Raw genomic sequence first — 17,288 nt, forward strand, 5'->3', positions numbered from 1 at the left:
AATTTTATTTTAATACACCCCTAATTATTATTATAATTTAATTTAATTTTTTTTCATTCAATAATTGATATATCTAATTCATATATAATTTAGATATATCGATTATTGAATGAATTGAAAGTAAAATTGCATATTAGGGACCAAAGATTTATATTAAAATTGAATAATTAAAAGATCTCCAATGATAGTACTTAACAATTCCTTAATTCTTAAGTTATCTTGCTTTTTTTACCACTAAAGTGTAATGATGTGACATTGGTTCTTTGTATTTAAGGAATGGAGTTTGGCGAAGCAATTTAAAAAGTAAAGAGTTTAACCTTAAATATTATTAATTTTGAACCAATTGAATTAAAAAGTGGTTAATAAAATGTTGGTCAATATATGTTGTATATTTACAATTATGATTGAAGCTGAGATTTTTTTTTTAAATTGCTTAAATAGAGTGTGACAATTTAAACCGACAAAAACATGACATAAGCAATAAGAAAATATTCTCCCATTCACACTGCTCTTAAATATCAACCAATGGAAGACTTGAAAGTCATGAATAATATTTGTATCACTCAATGGAAGACTTTGAGTGATCCAAACATCATAGGTATATCCTTCTTTATACTTTTAATAAATTTTCAAAGAAATTTTACTATTTTATTCTTAAATACTTTGAAACAATGTGAATGCCATTCATTTGCGAAGACGCGGTGACATATATTTCCATCTGTTGACTGACTTCAAACTGCAAGAATATATATATATTATATATATATATATATATATATATATATATATATATATATATATTCTCTTCAGTCCCATGCGTTATCTCTCATCCACACACACTACTAAAAAAAATGGTGAATCTATTAACTAGTGTCTTTCTTTTTTGCCTCTCACTGCAATGTTTTGTTGCTTCTTTCGCAGCGAATACAAAAAACATCACCACAGATGAATCTGCTCTTTTAGCCTTCAAATCCCTCATTACTTCAGACCCCTCTAATAAGTTATCTAATAATTGGTCAACCTCGTCTTCAATATGCAATTGGGTTGGTGTAACTTGTCATGAAAAACACAATAGAGTCCACAGTTTGAGACTTGAAAACATGGGTCTTAGAGGCACCCTTTCCCCAAACCTAGGAAATCTGTCTTTCCTTGTTATACTTGACCTCTCCGATAATAGTTTGAGTGGTCCGTTTCCTAAAGAAATATGCAGGTTGCGCAGATTAAAGTATCTTGATTTCTCCTATAACGAGTTTGTTGGAGAAATACCTGCAGCAGTGGGGGACTTATCGCAACTTCAATATTTGTATATTGGCTCTAACAATTTTAGTGGCTCTATCCCCAACGGTATCGGTAATCTTAGTCAGTTGAAAAACTGGAGTGCTTCTCACAACAGGCTGTCTGGAGTCATACCGGAAACAATTTCAAATCTGTCTTCACTTGAATATATCAGTTTAGCTTTCAATTACTTTTCAGGTACTCCAATCATTTATACTATATATTCATTTATTTCAGTTTTTTAAAACTGATTATTTTATTAAATTAGTTATGTATCGTTGAATATTAAATATAGTTAAAATCACATAATTTTTTAAAAATAATTTATATAAATATAATATTATAAAAATCATTTAAAAAAATAAAATAAATAAAGAGTGAATGATGGATTCATAGTGATGAACAACACAAATAAAACTAATATAACAAAAAGAAAAAATAAAGATACTTTTTAAGAATGACAAGAGTACTATTTTTAAGTGTATAAAAAAACTAAAGTTAAAAGTGTAAATTATGTATTAGAAAATAAAAATATCTTTTTGTTCTACTTAACACTTAAGGATGACATATTACCTCCAATTTTTTTATAATTTTTTTATTAATGTATCTAATTTATATATAATTTAAATATATTATTTATTTATAAAATTAAAAAGTAAATTTATTTCTAAAATTAAAAAATAAATTTATTTATAAAAAGAATGGAGGAGTACATACTAAATTTTTTAATTTCATATGAGTTTTTATTTAGAGATTTAGGGATTTTGAGATTTTGAATGTTAATGAAAGGGAAAAAAAAAAGATAAAAAGAATCGTGAGACATTTGATAAAGAAGGAACTTTTATTTTAAAATTTAACTAAATTAATTTTTTAAAGTTAGCAAATTACTTTTTTTGGATTTACCTAATAATGTTTTAGGAAATATTGTTAGTTGTGTCTGCTTGTATCAGTTCTCGGTGAAATATGTAATTTTAAATTTGTGGAAATTGGAAAAATCCATATTTTAGATTTGAGATTTGGAAAGATGAAGATTTGGAAAAGATGAAATTTGGGGACGCCAAACATATAATAATTAAAATATTAAATATTTATTTTTTTATTTTTGTAAAGACAAATCATCATCCTTGTCATGTGTCAATGTTGAGACAACATTGTGTTAAATTAAATATTTCAAGTGTTAATGCGAAATTCGTGTCTAGTTAGTTAAAAAATGCAACATGTAGTGTTCAGATGGGCACGTAGCACTCACGTTCGTATGTCCGTTTTCTCAAATACTGATTCGCATAAAATATCAATCGTATTATATTTTTATTTAATTTTAAATTTATTTTTAATTGTTTATAAAATATTTAAAGATAATAGTGTAAAAAATAATAAACGATTATATAATCGCCGTGTATGGGAAAAATAAGTTAAGATTTAAAATAAAATTGAAAAATATGTATTTGGAAGAAAGAAAAAGCTACACCAAATTTATGTTTTCCCTTTATATATTAGTATAGATATAAATCATATTATATTTTAATTTAATTTTAAATTTATTTTAAATTATTTATAAAATACTTAAAGATAATAGTGTGAAAAATAATAAATCATTATATAACCGTCGTTTGTGGAAAAAAAAAGTTAAAATTTAAAGTAAAATTGAAAATGATGTATTTGGAAGAAAAAAAAGTTACTCCAAATTTATGTTTTCCCTTTATATATTAGCATAGATTAGTGGAAATTAACATAGATGACTAGTTTTTTTCACAAAATTATTTAAAAGGATGTGATTCAAGAGATTAAATATAAAATTTAACTAAGTAAGAGGATCACAAACTTATTTAAGTTTTATTTATTAACCATTAGAAAAAAATAACAAAATAATTTAAAAGGATGTGATTCAAGAGATTAAATATAAAATTTAATCTAAGTAAGAAGATCACAAACTTATTTAAGTTTTATTTATTTACCATTAAAAAAAAAACAATCATTATATATATCCTAACATTAATAATGGCTCAAATAGCCTTAAAAGGAAAGAAGTATTGTAATTATTATATTGAAATTAGTAATGGCTTAAGAATCAAAATTAGCCATGTATTTATCAAAACTAAAAATGTTGTTCATAGTAGATTGTATGGAACGAGATTTTGTAATGAAGAAAAAAGTCAAAAAAAGAATGAAAAAAAATCTATTCTCTACAATTTTCTTATATTGTATATTGAAATGTGAAAATGTTAAGAGATCACGTATATCCGAAACTCTCAATGTACATCCCAGACCCTTCCTCTAAAAATATTTCGCTCATTTTGGGCCTCATGTTTAAAGGGTTATACATCTCAGACACCCTCTCTAAAAAAAATTCTCCTTTGAAACCTCATGCTTGAGAGGATGTGTACATCTCAGACATACCATGAATGATCTTTCTGGGTCAAGTCCCTATTCAGGAAGGAAGACGATTGCCCTGACCTAACATGTACGAGAGAAAGGTTTAAACAAAGACAAGTTATTAGTTACACATATAAGTACACTATTCATATCACATAAATAGCTATAAATAGTTAACCTTATAAAAAAAAGTAAGACAAAATTATTCCCATTAATTGCCCTCAAATGAACTAGGAAACATCAATCATGATGACAAATGAATCACCCACTATGGACCACGGACATTAGGGATCTTATACAAACCAACAATGATCATATTAAAAAAAATAAAACTAAGATATTTGAGACATACACAAACTAATATTGTGACCCTTACTGATCTAACATCAGTATAATTATCAATCTTGTGTATTCATCGTGTATATTTTGTGCATATTGTGGGGCCTAGTAAAATTGGTATGGAACACACATTCTCCCATTCCAACAACAGACCGACAAGGTTCATGATGATAAAGCTACCACCAACACCAACAACCACAATCATGAGCATGACCAAGTTTTGCCATAGTAGAAATGTTAGCTACTATGGAAGAGTTATGACACTAGAACGAGACATTTCTAGATAATTCATGCACACGTAACCAACAATATCCTGCTTGATCAAACAAACCAATTGGAGAAAACACAGGAACCAGCCAAACTCTTCTTGTATAAAGACTCTAACTAGAAAAACCCAAGAATCCACCAGACTCTCCTTGCATGAAGATTCCAACTAGAGAAAACACAAGAACCCACTTTCTTCTCCTTGTAAAAGAATCCAACTGAAGCAAATGTAGGAACCTATCGGGCTATCTTTGCATAAAGAATCCAACTCGAGAAAATGCAGGAGCCCATCAGGCCCTTCTTGCATAAAGACTCCAACTGGAGAAAACACATGAATCCATAAGGCTCTCTTTGCATAAATAAAAAACTCCAACTAAGCAAACACAAGAACTAGCTAGCAAGCATCCTTAAATGAAAAAAATGGATTCTTCTCTCGATGTCATTAAAAGGAGTTTAATGAAATCCCCGTGTACATATTATCATGAGGGAATTGATCTTATGCTCAAAAATCAGAAAAATGCTACAACTCGATAGTCCATTGACATATAAGCAAAGTGAAACATAAAGAAGACAGTGATATGGTATAATTCAAAGAAACAAAGTATGATTGCAAATTTGCCTTTTTTTTTTATAAAGGGGATGATACAAACCCACGCAATACTACAAACCACACAAACAATAATAATAATAATAATAATAATAATAATAATAATAATAATAATAATAATAATAATAATAATAATAATAATAAATGACAAGGCAACCTCCAAACAATTCCCATCAGGGAGAGTTTTGTCCTCTATAATGATCTCCTCATCCAAAGCCTCTTCCTCCCGTGGAGGTAACATCTTGATATTAACGGTGGGGGTTTTTCGCCATCTGGATTAGTCTCTTTGATGAGGACCTCCCGCGACCACCTTAAAATAAATGATCTTGCTAAGATCAAGCTCGGGGAACAAGTATGACATTTGTGCCTTCTTTTTCTCAAACCCTTCATCCGCAAGAAAATTTCACTTCATCCAAGCCTCATCTATGACCTTTTTGAGTTTGCCCACTGTGGCCTCATGCTATGAATTTTGGTTCTTGAGGGGCAACTCTAAGGATTCCTTTTCCTTATATAACGTGTCCTTTTCTTGACTCAACTTCTAAAGATAATCATGGGCATATTTCAAATCTCTCTCAAGAGAGGTTATCCTTTCTCTAGCTGAGGCCAAAAGTGCACGGTTGATCTTTTGAATCTCTTTCAGCCTCTTCACCTAAACCTTCAAGTAATTCTCACATGACTAAAAAACTTCATGCTTCATCACGGCGCTACTCATTAGATAAAAACCAAGAAGTTGAAGTATCATCTAGGCTCCCATAGATTTTTCCTTCTCTAAATCCCCAATAGCATTAAGATGGTTATAAAGATACGCCAACTCGTCAAAAGTCTCATCCTAGGAATGATTTTGATATGGAGAAGAGGAGCTTCTCTGGTGACGACCATTAGAACACGCCATAACACTCGTCGTCTCCAGATCTATGGACGTTGGGGCACCAACAATCACTAGTTGCTTTCTCAGATGAACTCTCCTCTTCTTCTCATGAGGCGATCTTGTTCCCTCCATGGTAAGGACATGTGTGTTAGTGTTTATGGGAACAAATATCGCAGCTTTCCCTTCACCCGTGTTCTTTTTTCTTGGTTCCACGAGTTTAGAAATTGGAAAATAATTATGGTAAACGTCTTGACTTTCACCAATGTGAATCTTAGCTCACGCCATCAGGTCCTTCTCGGTAATAGAAATACAACTCATATTTACTACAAAAAGAATAGTGTAAAACTAACAAGTAAGCATCAATTAAAGAACAAAAATAATAATAAAAATTTTCAGAAGGACAACGCCTTACCCAAGAAACTCAATAACTTAGAGTAATAAATGTCATACTTAAACAAATTCTCTACCCACATAGTTTGAAAATTCTATAAGAGTTCAACCACTTCCCTCTCTATTTCACTAATATTAGACGATAGAAAATCCAGGATACAAAGGGACTTACCCGTCTAATATATATGAAATCTAAATGACACATCCTCCTCAAGGATAGTTCCAGACATTGAGTACTAGTTTTAACCCTGATAAACTTGTCCTTCCAATTGTTGTAATTAGAGGTATATGGTGAAATTAAATCCCTCATAGGGTACACATACTTATACCTATACCTACCCAGTCTAGGGTACCCCTTTAGTTCCATTAAAAGAAAATAATGGTGATGGGCTTGATGTCTAAGCCCCAAAAAAGGATATGGAATCCTCAGAAAAATGCTCAGCTATTCGGATGAAGCTAACATGGGGAGAAACTTAACACCTTGAGGATGTTAGACTCAAAACGTCAAATTCAGGTTTTCAGATATCAGATGTCGTATGCGATGTCACGACAATTATATCAAGACTTCAATCAACAATAATAGTAAGCAGAAAACATATGTCGTATACGATGTCACGACACCAGGATCAGAACATGTCAAACCAGAAACAAGTACGTAAATAATAGATGTCGTATACGATGTCATGATACCAGTATCAAGACATGTCACACTAGAAACAATAATAGTGTAAAAAGCGAAAAGTAAATAACACAGGTCAATTGTTAACCCATTTCGCTGCAACGTCACCTACATTTGGGGGCATCCAGGCCAGGAAGAAAATCCACTATAATAATGTTAGTTTAAAGTTCTAAACAACCTCTGGTTTTACAAACTTCTCACATAATCACTACCCTTAGAATTTATATCTAAGACTTTCCTAAATATGAGACCTCTCTCACTCCCCTTCAATCACATACAGTGATAATGACTTTAATCAAATACTAGAAGACACTCTTCCAAAACATATAATCCACCCTTGCTTAAAAGCTTATGAGTGATTAGCAATTACAACTCAAAGACACAATCTAACTCTAATATCAACGAGATATAAGAGTGCCTCACAAATAACAAATAACACTAAAACCATAATTCCACAATACTCAAGCGTAGCTCTCTCTTTTGTAGTAACGTCCTTTTTAAATAGTCTTTGGTAAGCACATGCTCAGCCTTAAAATTGCACCAGATCCAATCTGGACGGTTGCATAAGTTCTGCAGAATCTTCTGCATAAAATCATGAACAAGATCACTTGTTTCCTAAAATAAACCTTATTGGACAGTCATATATGATAGTTGAATATTTAGAGAATCTTCACAGATCTCATAATAAAATAAGTCTTCCAAGAAGTAAAACAAAACCTGCAAAGATGTTTGACCAGCATGTCACGACATCTTGCTCATCATCTTGCTGCGATACATGTTTTAACAAAATTACAGTCAATCATAAAAGTACAGACCTAACAATCCCCCGTTTGGATTTTTTTTGGCTAAAACAACCTTTGCATCATATAGCCAGAGAAAAGATAAAACAACAACAAAAATCACAAGCATAAAACCAAACAACCAAACACTTGGTATAACACCAAGACACGTCAGGGGAACCCGCAACATAAATAAATAGAAACCCAGCCTCACTGAAAACACATAGAGAGAAATAAACTCTCACACTCCAAGCCCCCTTCAGAAACAAAATGTCAAGACATTCTGTCTAACATCACATCAAGCACACAATAGCCTAATCACAAACATATCAAACCCCCCTAAATGTCATGATCAGTAACATGGAAACTACTCCCCCTGTCACAAAGGAAACATACTACCCCTCAAAGAAACATCCTTCACACAGAGATAAAAAAATCAAGAGCACAGCTCTACACTATTTACTCCCCCTCTTTAGCCAGAATCAGACAAACCAAGTAGACATTCTTCAATGAAAACAAAACAATAAAGTAAAGAAGTATCAGAACATGTGAGTTAGAGGTATAAACCATGACACACAAAGGTGAAATATTCAGGGCAAAGGCCCACAAAAAAACATACAAAAATAAATATAAAAATAAACAACTCAGATGTCAGCAGAAGCATCTGATTCATTCCTTGCTGGCTCAATGTTTAGGTTAATGTCTTCCACATTTTCTGAAGCATCGGTTTGTTGAGATGATGTTCCAACATATTCATCGATATCAATCCCTTTTACAATAATTGAATCATCAACCACAACATTAATGGATTCCATCATGCCCTTGGTTCTGGAGTTAAATACCTTGTAAGCTCTACTGTTTGTAGAGTAACCAAGAGATATCCCTTTAAGATTCAAATGTCCAAGCTTCTGGTTCTGAAAACTTGACTTCATCTTCCTTGGACATTAGGCATGTGGAAGAACAAGTAGTTTCTTGTGGTATCCATAAATATAAATTTCCTTTAGACCTAACTCCTCTCACCAGAACATCATTCTTCTCATTTTTAACCAAACATTCTGACTTGGTGAAATTGACTTTTAAACCTTGATCACATAACTGACTAATGCTGATGAGATTTGCAGGAAATCCTTTCACAAGATAAACATCATCTAGTCTAGGAAGACCAGTGCAACCTATCTTTCCTATAACCTTGATTTCACCTTAAGCTCCATCACCAAACGTGACAAAACTAGAGGAATAAGAATTAATGTCCAACAAATACTTTTTGACCCCTGTCATGTGTCTTAAACAACCAATGTGAAAGTACCAATCTTGTTTAGATGAAGCTCTAAGATAATTATGGGTTATAAGACTAGAGACAACAACCTTAGGTTTCCATTACTTTCTAGTTTTAATCATTACATGATTAGCCCTAGAATATGTTGGATGTTTTGGATAACCATACAGTCTATAGCAGAAAAGCCTTATATGTCCATATTTACCACAGTAATTACATTTCCAAGGAAAAAACTTGACTTTAGTTTGACTTTCCTGATGTCTGGCAGGATGCTGTAACATTTGGTCGGGGATCATGGGCTCATACTTCCTTTCTGGAGGAATAATTTTTGTCACATGGGTTTTTCCTTATTTATTTTGATATTGGCAATTAAAACCTATACCTTTTAAGTTTGTAGCCCCTTTTCCAACTTGAAGAATTTCATTTAGCATATCAGACCCATTGTTTAACATTCTTATGGATTTGGTCATGTTTTCAAGTTTAGAAGACAATAGAGTTACCTCATTTTCAAGATCAGTGACAATAGATAAAAGTTTCTTTTTTTCAGTCTGTAGTTGATCTATGATTCTCTTATGCTCTTCTCATGTCTTACACACCTCTTTACTTCTGGCACAAAGCTCTTTGTAGGAAACAACCAATTCTTCATTAAAGACATCCTCATCATAAGAATCTCCATCAGTTTCATATCTATCATTGAAAGTTGTAACATGCTTAGCAGTTTCATCATCAGTTTCACCTTCAGAATCATCAGACTAAGAAACATACAAGCCCTTATTTTGTTTCTTGAGATACGTGGGACATTCTGATCTAATGTGACAAAAACCCTCACATTCATGACACTGAATACCTTTTCCTTGATTGGGCTTTTCTTCTGTTCTTTCTTTTCTCTAAGAATCATTGTTCTTGCTGATGTCAGATGAGATGTTCTTGACATTTGGTCTTGACTTCCTGTCCATTCCCTTCAGAACCTTGTTGAATTGTCTCCTAAGAAGTACAATAACATTAGACATTCCCTCATCAGTATCCAAGTCACATTGGTCCTCTTCATCTTCGGTGTTGGATACAAAAGCTATCCTCTTTCTTTTCTTTTCAGATATGTCACTAATACCCAATTCAAAAGTTTGGAGTGACCCAACAAGTTCATCTACTCTCATGTTGTTGATGTCTTGGGCTTCTTCAATGATTGTGACCTTCATGTCAAATTTCTTAGGTAGGGACCTGAGAATTTTTATAACCAGCTTTTCTTCTGACATCTTCTCTCTCAAGGAATTAGATGAATATCCTATTTCAAGAGAATTCATTTGAAAATCATGAATAGTCTCATCATCTTTCATCTTTAGATTCTTAAATCTAGTGGTGAGAAGCTGAAACCTAGACATCTTCATTTTAGATGTGCCTTCATGGGTGGTTTTGAGAATTTTCCACGCATCTTTGGCCACAGTGCAAGTGTTTATTAACCCGAATATGTTTTTGTCAACTCCATTCAATAGAGCATTCAAAGCTTTGGAGTTTCCAAGAGCCAGTTCATCTTCTTCCTTAGACCAGTACTTTTCGGGCTTTAAGTCAATAGTAGCCTTCTCATCTTTGTCCTTCACAACAGGATGTTCTTAACCCTTGATGACAGCTTTCCAAGTCTTGATGTCCATATGTTTTAGGAATGCCACCATATGTGCCTTACAATAGTCATAGTTGGTGTCATATAAGATGGGTGGTCTGTTAACAAATCCTCCCTCCATTGTACCAGAAAGTATTTTCCCCGGATCTCACCCAGAAACCGAGCAGGATGCCTGCTTTGATACCAATTGAAATTATGGTATTCAGATATCAAATGTCGTATGTGATGTCACGACACTAATATCAGGACTTCAATCAACAATAATAGTAAGTAGAAAATTGATGTTGTATACGATATCACGACACCAGGATCAAGACATGTCACACCAGAAATAAGTACACAGATAACATATGTCATATACAATGTCACGAAACCAGTATATGGACATGTCACACCAGAAACAATTATAGTGTAAAAAGTAGGAAGTAAATAACACAGGTCAATTGTTAACCCAGTTTGATGCAACGTCACCTACATATGGGGGCATACAAGCCAGGAAAGAAATCCTCTATAATAGTTTTAGTTTAGAGTTCTAAACAACCTCTGGTTTTAAAAACTTCTCACCTAATCATTACCCTTGGAATTTCTATCTAAGACTCTCCTAGATATGAGACCCCTCTCACTTCCCTTCAATCACACAAAGTGATAATGACTTTAATCCAATACTATATGACATTCTTACAAAACATAAAATCCACTCTTGCTTAAAAGGTTACGAGTGATCAACAATTATAACTCAAAGATACAATCCATATTTAATATCAACGAGATATAAGAGTGGCTCACAAATAACAAATAACACTAAAACCCTAATTCCACAATACTCAAGCATATCTCTCACTTTTTTATTTTAGGTTTAGTAACATGATAATTAAATAGCCTTTGGTAAGCACGGGCTTAGGCTTAAAACTGCACCAGATCCAATCTGAAATGTTGCACAAATTTTTATGCAGAATCTTCTGCATAAAATCAGGAGCAAGATGACTTGTTTCTTAAAATGTCTCAACATCCCTTTTTAGAAACAAATACACAGTTGGAAATGAAATAAGAGTTCCTAAAATAAACCTTATTGGACAGTCAGATATGATATCTGAATATTCAGAGAATCTTCAGAGATCTCATAATAAAACAAGTCTCCCAAGAAGTAAAACAAAACCTGCCAAGATGTTTGATCAACATGTCACGACATCTTGCTCAACATCTTATTATGATACATGTTTTTAACAAAAATGTTGCCAATCATAAAAGCACAAACCTAACAAATAGGGTGAAAATGTTCCAAACCCAAAATCCTCAAAAACACCAGTGTAGAAGTATAAAAATATATTCTTTGCCCCGAGAGGTCGCCACATACAAAACTTCTCACCTCGCACATATGGTTCCAAAATAACATTGTCTTCTCTTATAGTGTTGGATATATCTATCCCAACCCCGAATGCTTTTATCTAGTCGTATTCTTGACATATGAAATCCCAACTTAAATTGAACAAATCTCCATGATAAATACAACCTCTTTCAGTGTTGGATATCTCTTTCAGTATTGGATAAATAGAACCTCTTCAGAAATGGAGCTCGGGGGAGTGGAATAAATCTCCATGATAAATTGAATAAAACCTCTTCATTATCATTATAATAACTTATGGAAGAACCTCACATCTCTTTCCATGAACTTCTAATTCACTTCCTTCATCCTCCATTATGAAACTTTCAACATTGATTCCATAATTCAAACTTCTCTTAAACATTTTGGGACTCAACAACCTTTTCAGACTTGTCACACTCGCAAATGAAAACCATGACTATAAATAAAAGAAAGAAAAGAATCAAAATTATACTTACGATAGGTAGCAGACAGTGAATAAAAAGGGAGAAAGGAAATTCACAAGAAACACAAAAGAATGTTAAGAGAGTATTAAATACGACCTGAGTTTGAATAAAAAAATATAACACTTATTTAAAGTCATAAGTAAAAAGACTAAGTCCAAAGGTCAGACATATGTCTACTTCTTAGATTCCCATGATGAGTTGACAATTATGTGAGTCCCAAGGCAACGAGTAATGATTTAAATGAAATCCTAAGTAAAAAGAATAAGTCCAAAGGTCATACATATGTCTACACGCCAAATTCCTTCTATAAAGCACTTCTCCATTTTGGGCCCGTGCTTGAAGAATGTATATATCTTGGATTCCTACATTAAAGCATTTCCCCCTATAGGCCTCATGCTTAAGGGATTGTGTACGTTCGAGACTCACCCACTAAAGAACTTCTTCTATTTGAAGCTCATGCTTAAGGGACTATGTACATTCCAGTATCTCCTTATACATCTTAGACTCTCCTTGTATATCATAGACTCCCCCTCTAAAAGTATTTTGCTCCTTTTAGGCCTCATGATTAATGGGTTGTGTACATCCCAGAAACCCCTCTAAAGCTTGTCACCCCTTTTAGGCATCATGCTTGAGGGGTTGTGTACATCCTAGACATATCGAGTATGGTCTCTTTGGACGAAGTTCCTATTAGAGCAAGAAGCTACCTCCCTGACCTAAACCCAAAACAAGTTATCAATTACGCGTATTAGTAGATCATTCACGTCACATAAATGTCTTTAAATGGTTGAACTAAAAAAGGTAGAGGACATTATTCTCATTAGTCACCATTAGGTGCACTAGAAAACACCAACCATAATTAGAAATGAATCAGCCATTTAGGATCCAAGATATTAGGGATTCTTTATAAACTAACAATCACCATATTGAAAAGACAGAACTAAGATATCTGATCCATACACAAAGTAACACTACAACCCTTATTAACCGAACATCAGTAGGGTTGTCAAACTAGTGTACCTAATGTATACTTGTGCTTTGTTTTTTTTACGTGTTTCTAATTGATTTGTGTAATGAAGAGAAAATTTATTTTAACTTTTTCTTTCCTTTTACACTGTTTTATAAAAGGATAAATTTAAAAAATGATACTAGATAATATTACTAATAAGAGTATTGAGTTTAAGTGTGATGAGTTAAATCTCTATCAAAGTTTTGGGTGGATATGAGGGGCATCTCTCGTGATCTTAGAGTGTTGGCCTCTTTGTTACTTTTATCTTCTCCAGATTCCCTAACAAGTCCAATAAGAACCTCTAGTTCGACTTAATAAAAAACAGAAGTTTAATCATGTGTTAAATTCTATTCTATTCTATTATATAAAGACTCACACTTGTGCGATTTTTTTATAGATTAAATCCTACTTCAATAATAAATAGATTAAATGTTGTATTTATAAAAGAGTGACTCAAATACAAGTGACCTTTATATTCAACATTAAAATCGTGATGTCTTTGTCTGATAATTATAGAACATTAGTTCTATTATTCGTCACGCCTTCCTCACACTGTCACACTAAATAATGCACCTTGAAAATAACTAGCTTTTAGTAAACATATTTATGGATAAATTTCAAGAACTTGTTAGATTTTTATCTTTGTCATAATAATATGTTTCAAATATTTCTGAAGGATATTCAAATCATAAATAGATATATTTATCTTTATTATAATCAATTTTTTATAGGTAAAATGCCTAATTTTTGGCATCAATGTGAAGAGTTGAAAATATTATATCTACAATACAATAGTTTCAACAAAGGGCCCATACCAGGTGGCATCCGAAACATCACCAAACTTCGAGATTTATGTCTTTCTGGAAACAACTTGGAAGGTAAGATATTTTCATCCACAACTTTGACAAATCTTTACTTGATTCTTTATATAAAGCTTAGCAAGGTTTCTCTTCTTTAGTGCATTTTTATAGGGTGATTCTTTTTTAGACTAGAATTTTAAACTTTCTATTGGTAATAATTGTGGTTTGATTTAGATTTGGTATATTTCTAAAGGTGATTCGTCATTCTTTTTTATTTTCATAATGAAGGGTTCTTTGGGGTTTGTTTCGAATGAGGGGCCTTAAAAACTCAATTTTATGGTGAATGTTCATTCTAAGTGTGTCATACTCGAGATAGAGTGATCCGGGATATCTCCTGAACTGTAAAGAATTCCTTTGAGGGGGAGGGAGGGGGAAGTGTGGTGTGTTTTTGATATTTTTCAATACGGGTTGCACTAGTGGTGAGAGGGTCGATATGATTGGTTCTCATCGGTCGAGTGTCTCAATGGAGTCTCTTGGGTTTAATAGTTTATCTATCAGATGGATCTTATTGATTTCCCCTTCTAGGTAGAAAACTAACTCAATTTCAACTCAATAGGGGAGTGACGAGTAACTTGGATATGATTCTGTTGTCTAAAGGGTGGTGGGGTAAGTGGGGGATGGTGTCTCACCGGGCTCTTGCTAGAGATGTTTCTGATAACTTACTAATTGTTATGATACTCTAAGCCCCTTTTTAAATCCTTTATCTAACCTTGTTTCGTAATTTCGCTTGAACATAGAATGACATTCCTAACTATCACAATTAGTTTAACATAATTAGTTACACCAAATTTCTTTATGTGTAACCCTCTTCTTCAATTGAAACCTCTTAATGTCTCAGATGAGTTCACAATTGATGAGCGTTTTATCGGTTGTAAATTACTATATAAAAGGAAACTAAGACCTTATGTATAGAAATATCTGTCGCGGCTGGAAAAATGACAGAGTCGCCACCATCCTTTATTCGTTCCTAAGGAACAGGGAAATAATGATAAAACCTAATAGTGAAGAATAAGAGACTAGGTTCGGGAGTCAGTTAAGTAAGGGGAAGGTGTTAGGCACCCCTTACCTCCATTGTACTCAATGGGATCCTCCTACAATTTTAGGGCTAGTGTGTGTTTCTAAAGTGTTTGCTTTAATATTTATTAATTATTAATTATTTATTTATTTACAGAAGGTATTACTTTTAAATGGACGAGAGACCCAAAAATATTTTCATAATTGTACTCGCTAGAGTTTACAACTCTATGCCTACGTACCTTCGCATTAGGCGAGGGATCAGAGTACCGTAGTTCTTCTAGAAAATAATTGTTTGTTTTGTCGTTTTTATCCCTTGAAAACTCTCACGCATCGGGGGCGGAGAAATGATTGATTTTAAAATGCCTCAATACCTCAGGGTAGAGGGCTTATAATTTGAAGTGTGTTGAGATCAATTTTATCCCAATTATTTAATTAAAAAATATAACTTCTAGTTTATTTAAGAAAATAAATAATGTATCCCTTAGATAATATATTCCGTATCCCAATTTTTATCCCTTTAAAACCCTTAAAATTTGTCATAGAATTTTATCCCATATTATCCCAAAGCTATCCCATGATTATCCCATAAAATATCCCTAATTTTTTTAATCCCAATTTTCTATCCCATAACCAAGTTTTTTTATCCCAAATTTCTATCTCCCAAAATTATCCCACATTTTGTATTCCAAATTTATATCCCAAAATTATCCCACATTTTTTATTCCAAATTTCTATCCCAAAATTATCCCACATTTTTATCCCATATTTCATTATACATAATTCTTTATCCTGATTTTATCTCTAATTTATATCCCTTAAAACCATAAAAATTATCCTTTTTTTTTTATCCCAGATTTCTTGATTTAATTAATCCCAATATAGATAATATAAATCCCTAATTAACTAAATATGACTATTATAACTAATTAAACAAATTAAATCATAAAAATAATTTTTTATTAATAAATTAATTAAAATTAGAAAAACCTTAATTATTAATTTATTTTTTTATTTTTGGTAAAATACCCTAAAGCATAATATCTAATGAAAATTAACTTAATTAACCCACACTTAAAATTGAGATTTTTTTTTTATTTCCATTCCCTTGTTTTTATTTATTTATAACCTTATTTTTTGTATTTTTTTATATATTTTCTTCAAATTAATTTAAATAAGAAGGATTATCATTTATTTTTGTCAAAATGAGAAAAAAAATCTAATTAAACTATCAGAGCTAAATAGATAACTTTGTTTTAATTTTATTATAGAGGGATAACTTTTGTAATTAGGATTAACTTAATGATCCTAGAAAAGTCGCGTAGATTACTTTAGTAATTTAAGTTTAAACAATTTTTTAATAATAATTAGGACTAATGATAATGATAATTATTGTAACCTATCAAAACTAATTACAAAATAAAATAGTAGTAACAGTAAAGTCGTGATAAATCTAAAGGTCAACTAAATCAAGTTTCTCTTTGTATAGTAGAGTGTCTATTAATTTCTCATAAAGACTATGACACAATTTAATATCACCACTAAAATTATAAACACTAAAATAAGATTCAAGTACCACATTTGACAAAATTAGGCACATGAATCTTGCTTAATTAATTCCTTTCTTACGAAGTCCATCACCCTCTCTCATGAAAAGCTCTCTTTTGTATTTCTTCTTCCTCTCAATTTTCAAATCAAACTAAGCAAACAAATAACGGAAGAAAAAAAAAGCCATGCATACAAACAGCAAAACAAAGGAAAGTGAAAAATACCGACAAGCAATCCGGAACAAAACGATCAAGAGCGTGCGATCTGATTACAGCGACCAGATAAACCAAATCAAACAGTGTTTTCGGCGAGTGCATGCAATTTTGTGAGGCGCGAGGTTGGAAGAAAAACGCGGCGGTCAAAGTTGTGGATCATGCGGTGATCGCTTTTTGAGTCGGACCTGTGCGTGGTTTGCTTGTGATGACGATCAGAGATGGCTGAACAACGTCGGAAAAGGGTGTTGACGCGATCGAAGATGGATGGTGTGGTGGTTTGTCATGCGGCAGTGGATCTTGCGCGGTTTCCAACGACGAATCCAGTTTGCTCTTTCTTTTTTCGTTTTTTTGTG

At 32.4% G+C, this 17,288-nt stretch overlaps 1 protein-coding gene across 1 annotated transcript in view; it reads left to right on the forward strand.

Moving 5' to 3' along the window:
* Positions 1–819: 819 nt before the first annotated feature.
* Positions 820–17,288, forward strand: part of LOC127075195 (receptor kinase-like protein Xa21) — a 29,717-nt gene continuing 13,248 nt past the window's right edge. Inside the window, exons 1-2 of the mRNA XM_051016673.1 lie at positions 820–1,473; positions 14,030–14,176. Of these exons, the coding sequence (XP_050872630.1) occupies positions 852–1,473; positions 14,030–14,176 (769 nt within the window). The 5' untranslated portion in view covers positions 820–851. The remainder of the gene's footprint in view (positions 1,474–14,029; positions 14,177–17,288) is intronic.

The sequence above is a fragment of the Lathyrus oleraceus genome, chromosome 4, assembly GCF_024323335.1.
Source record: "Lathyrus oleraceus cultivar Zhongwan6 chromosome 4, CAAS_Psat_ZW6_1.0, whole genome shotgun sequence".
Lineage (NCBI taxonomy): Eukaryota > Viridiplantae > Streptophyta > Magnoliopsida > Fabales > Fabaceae > Lathyrus > Lathyrus oleraceus.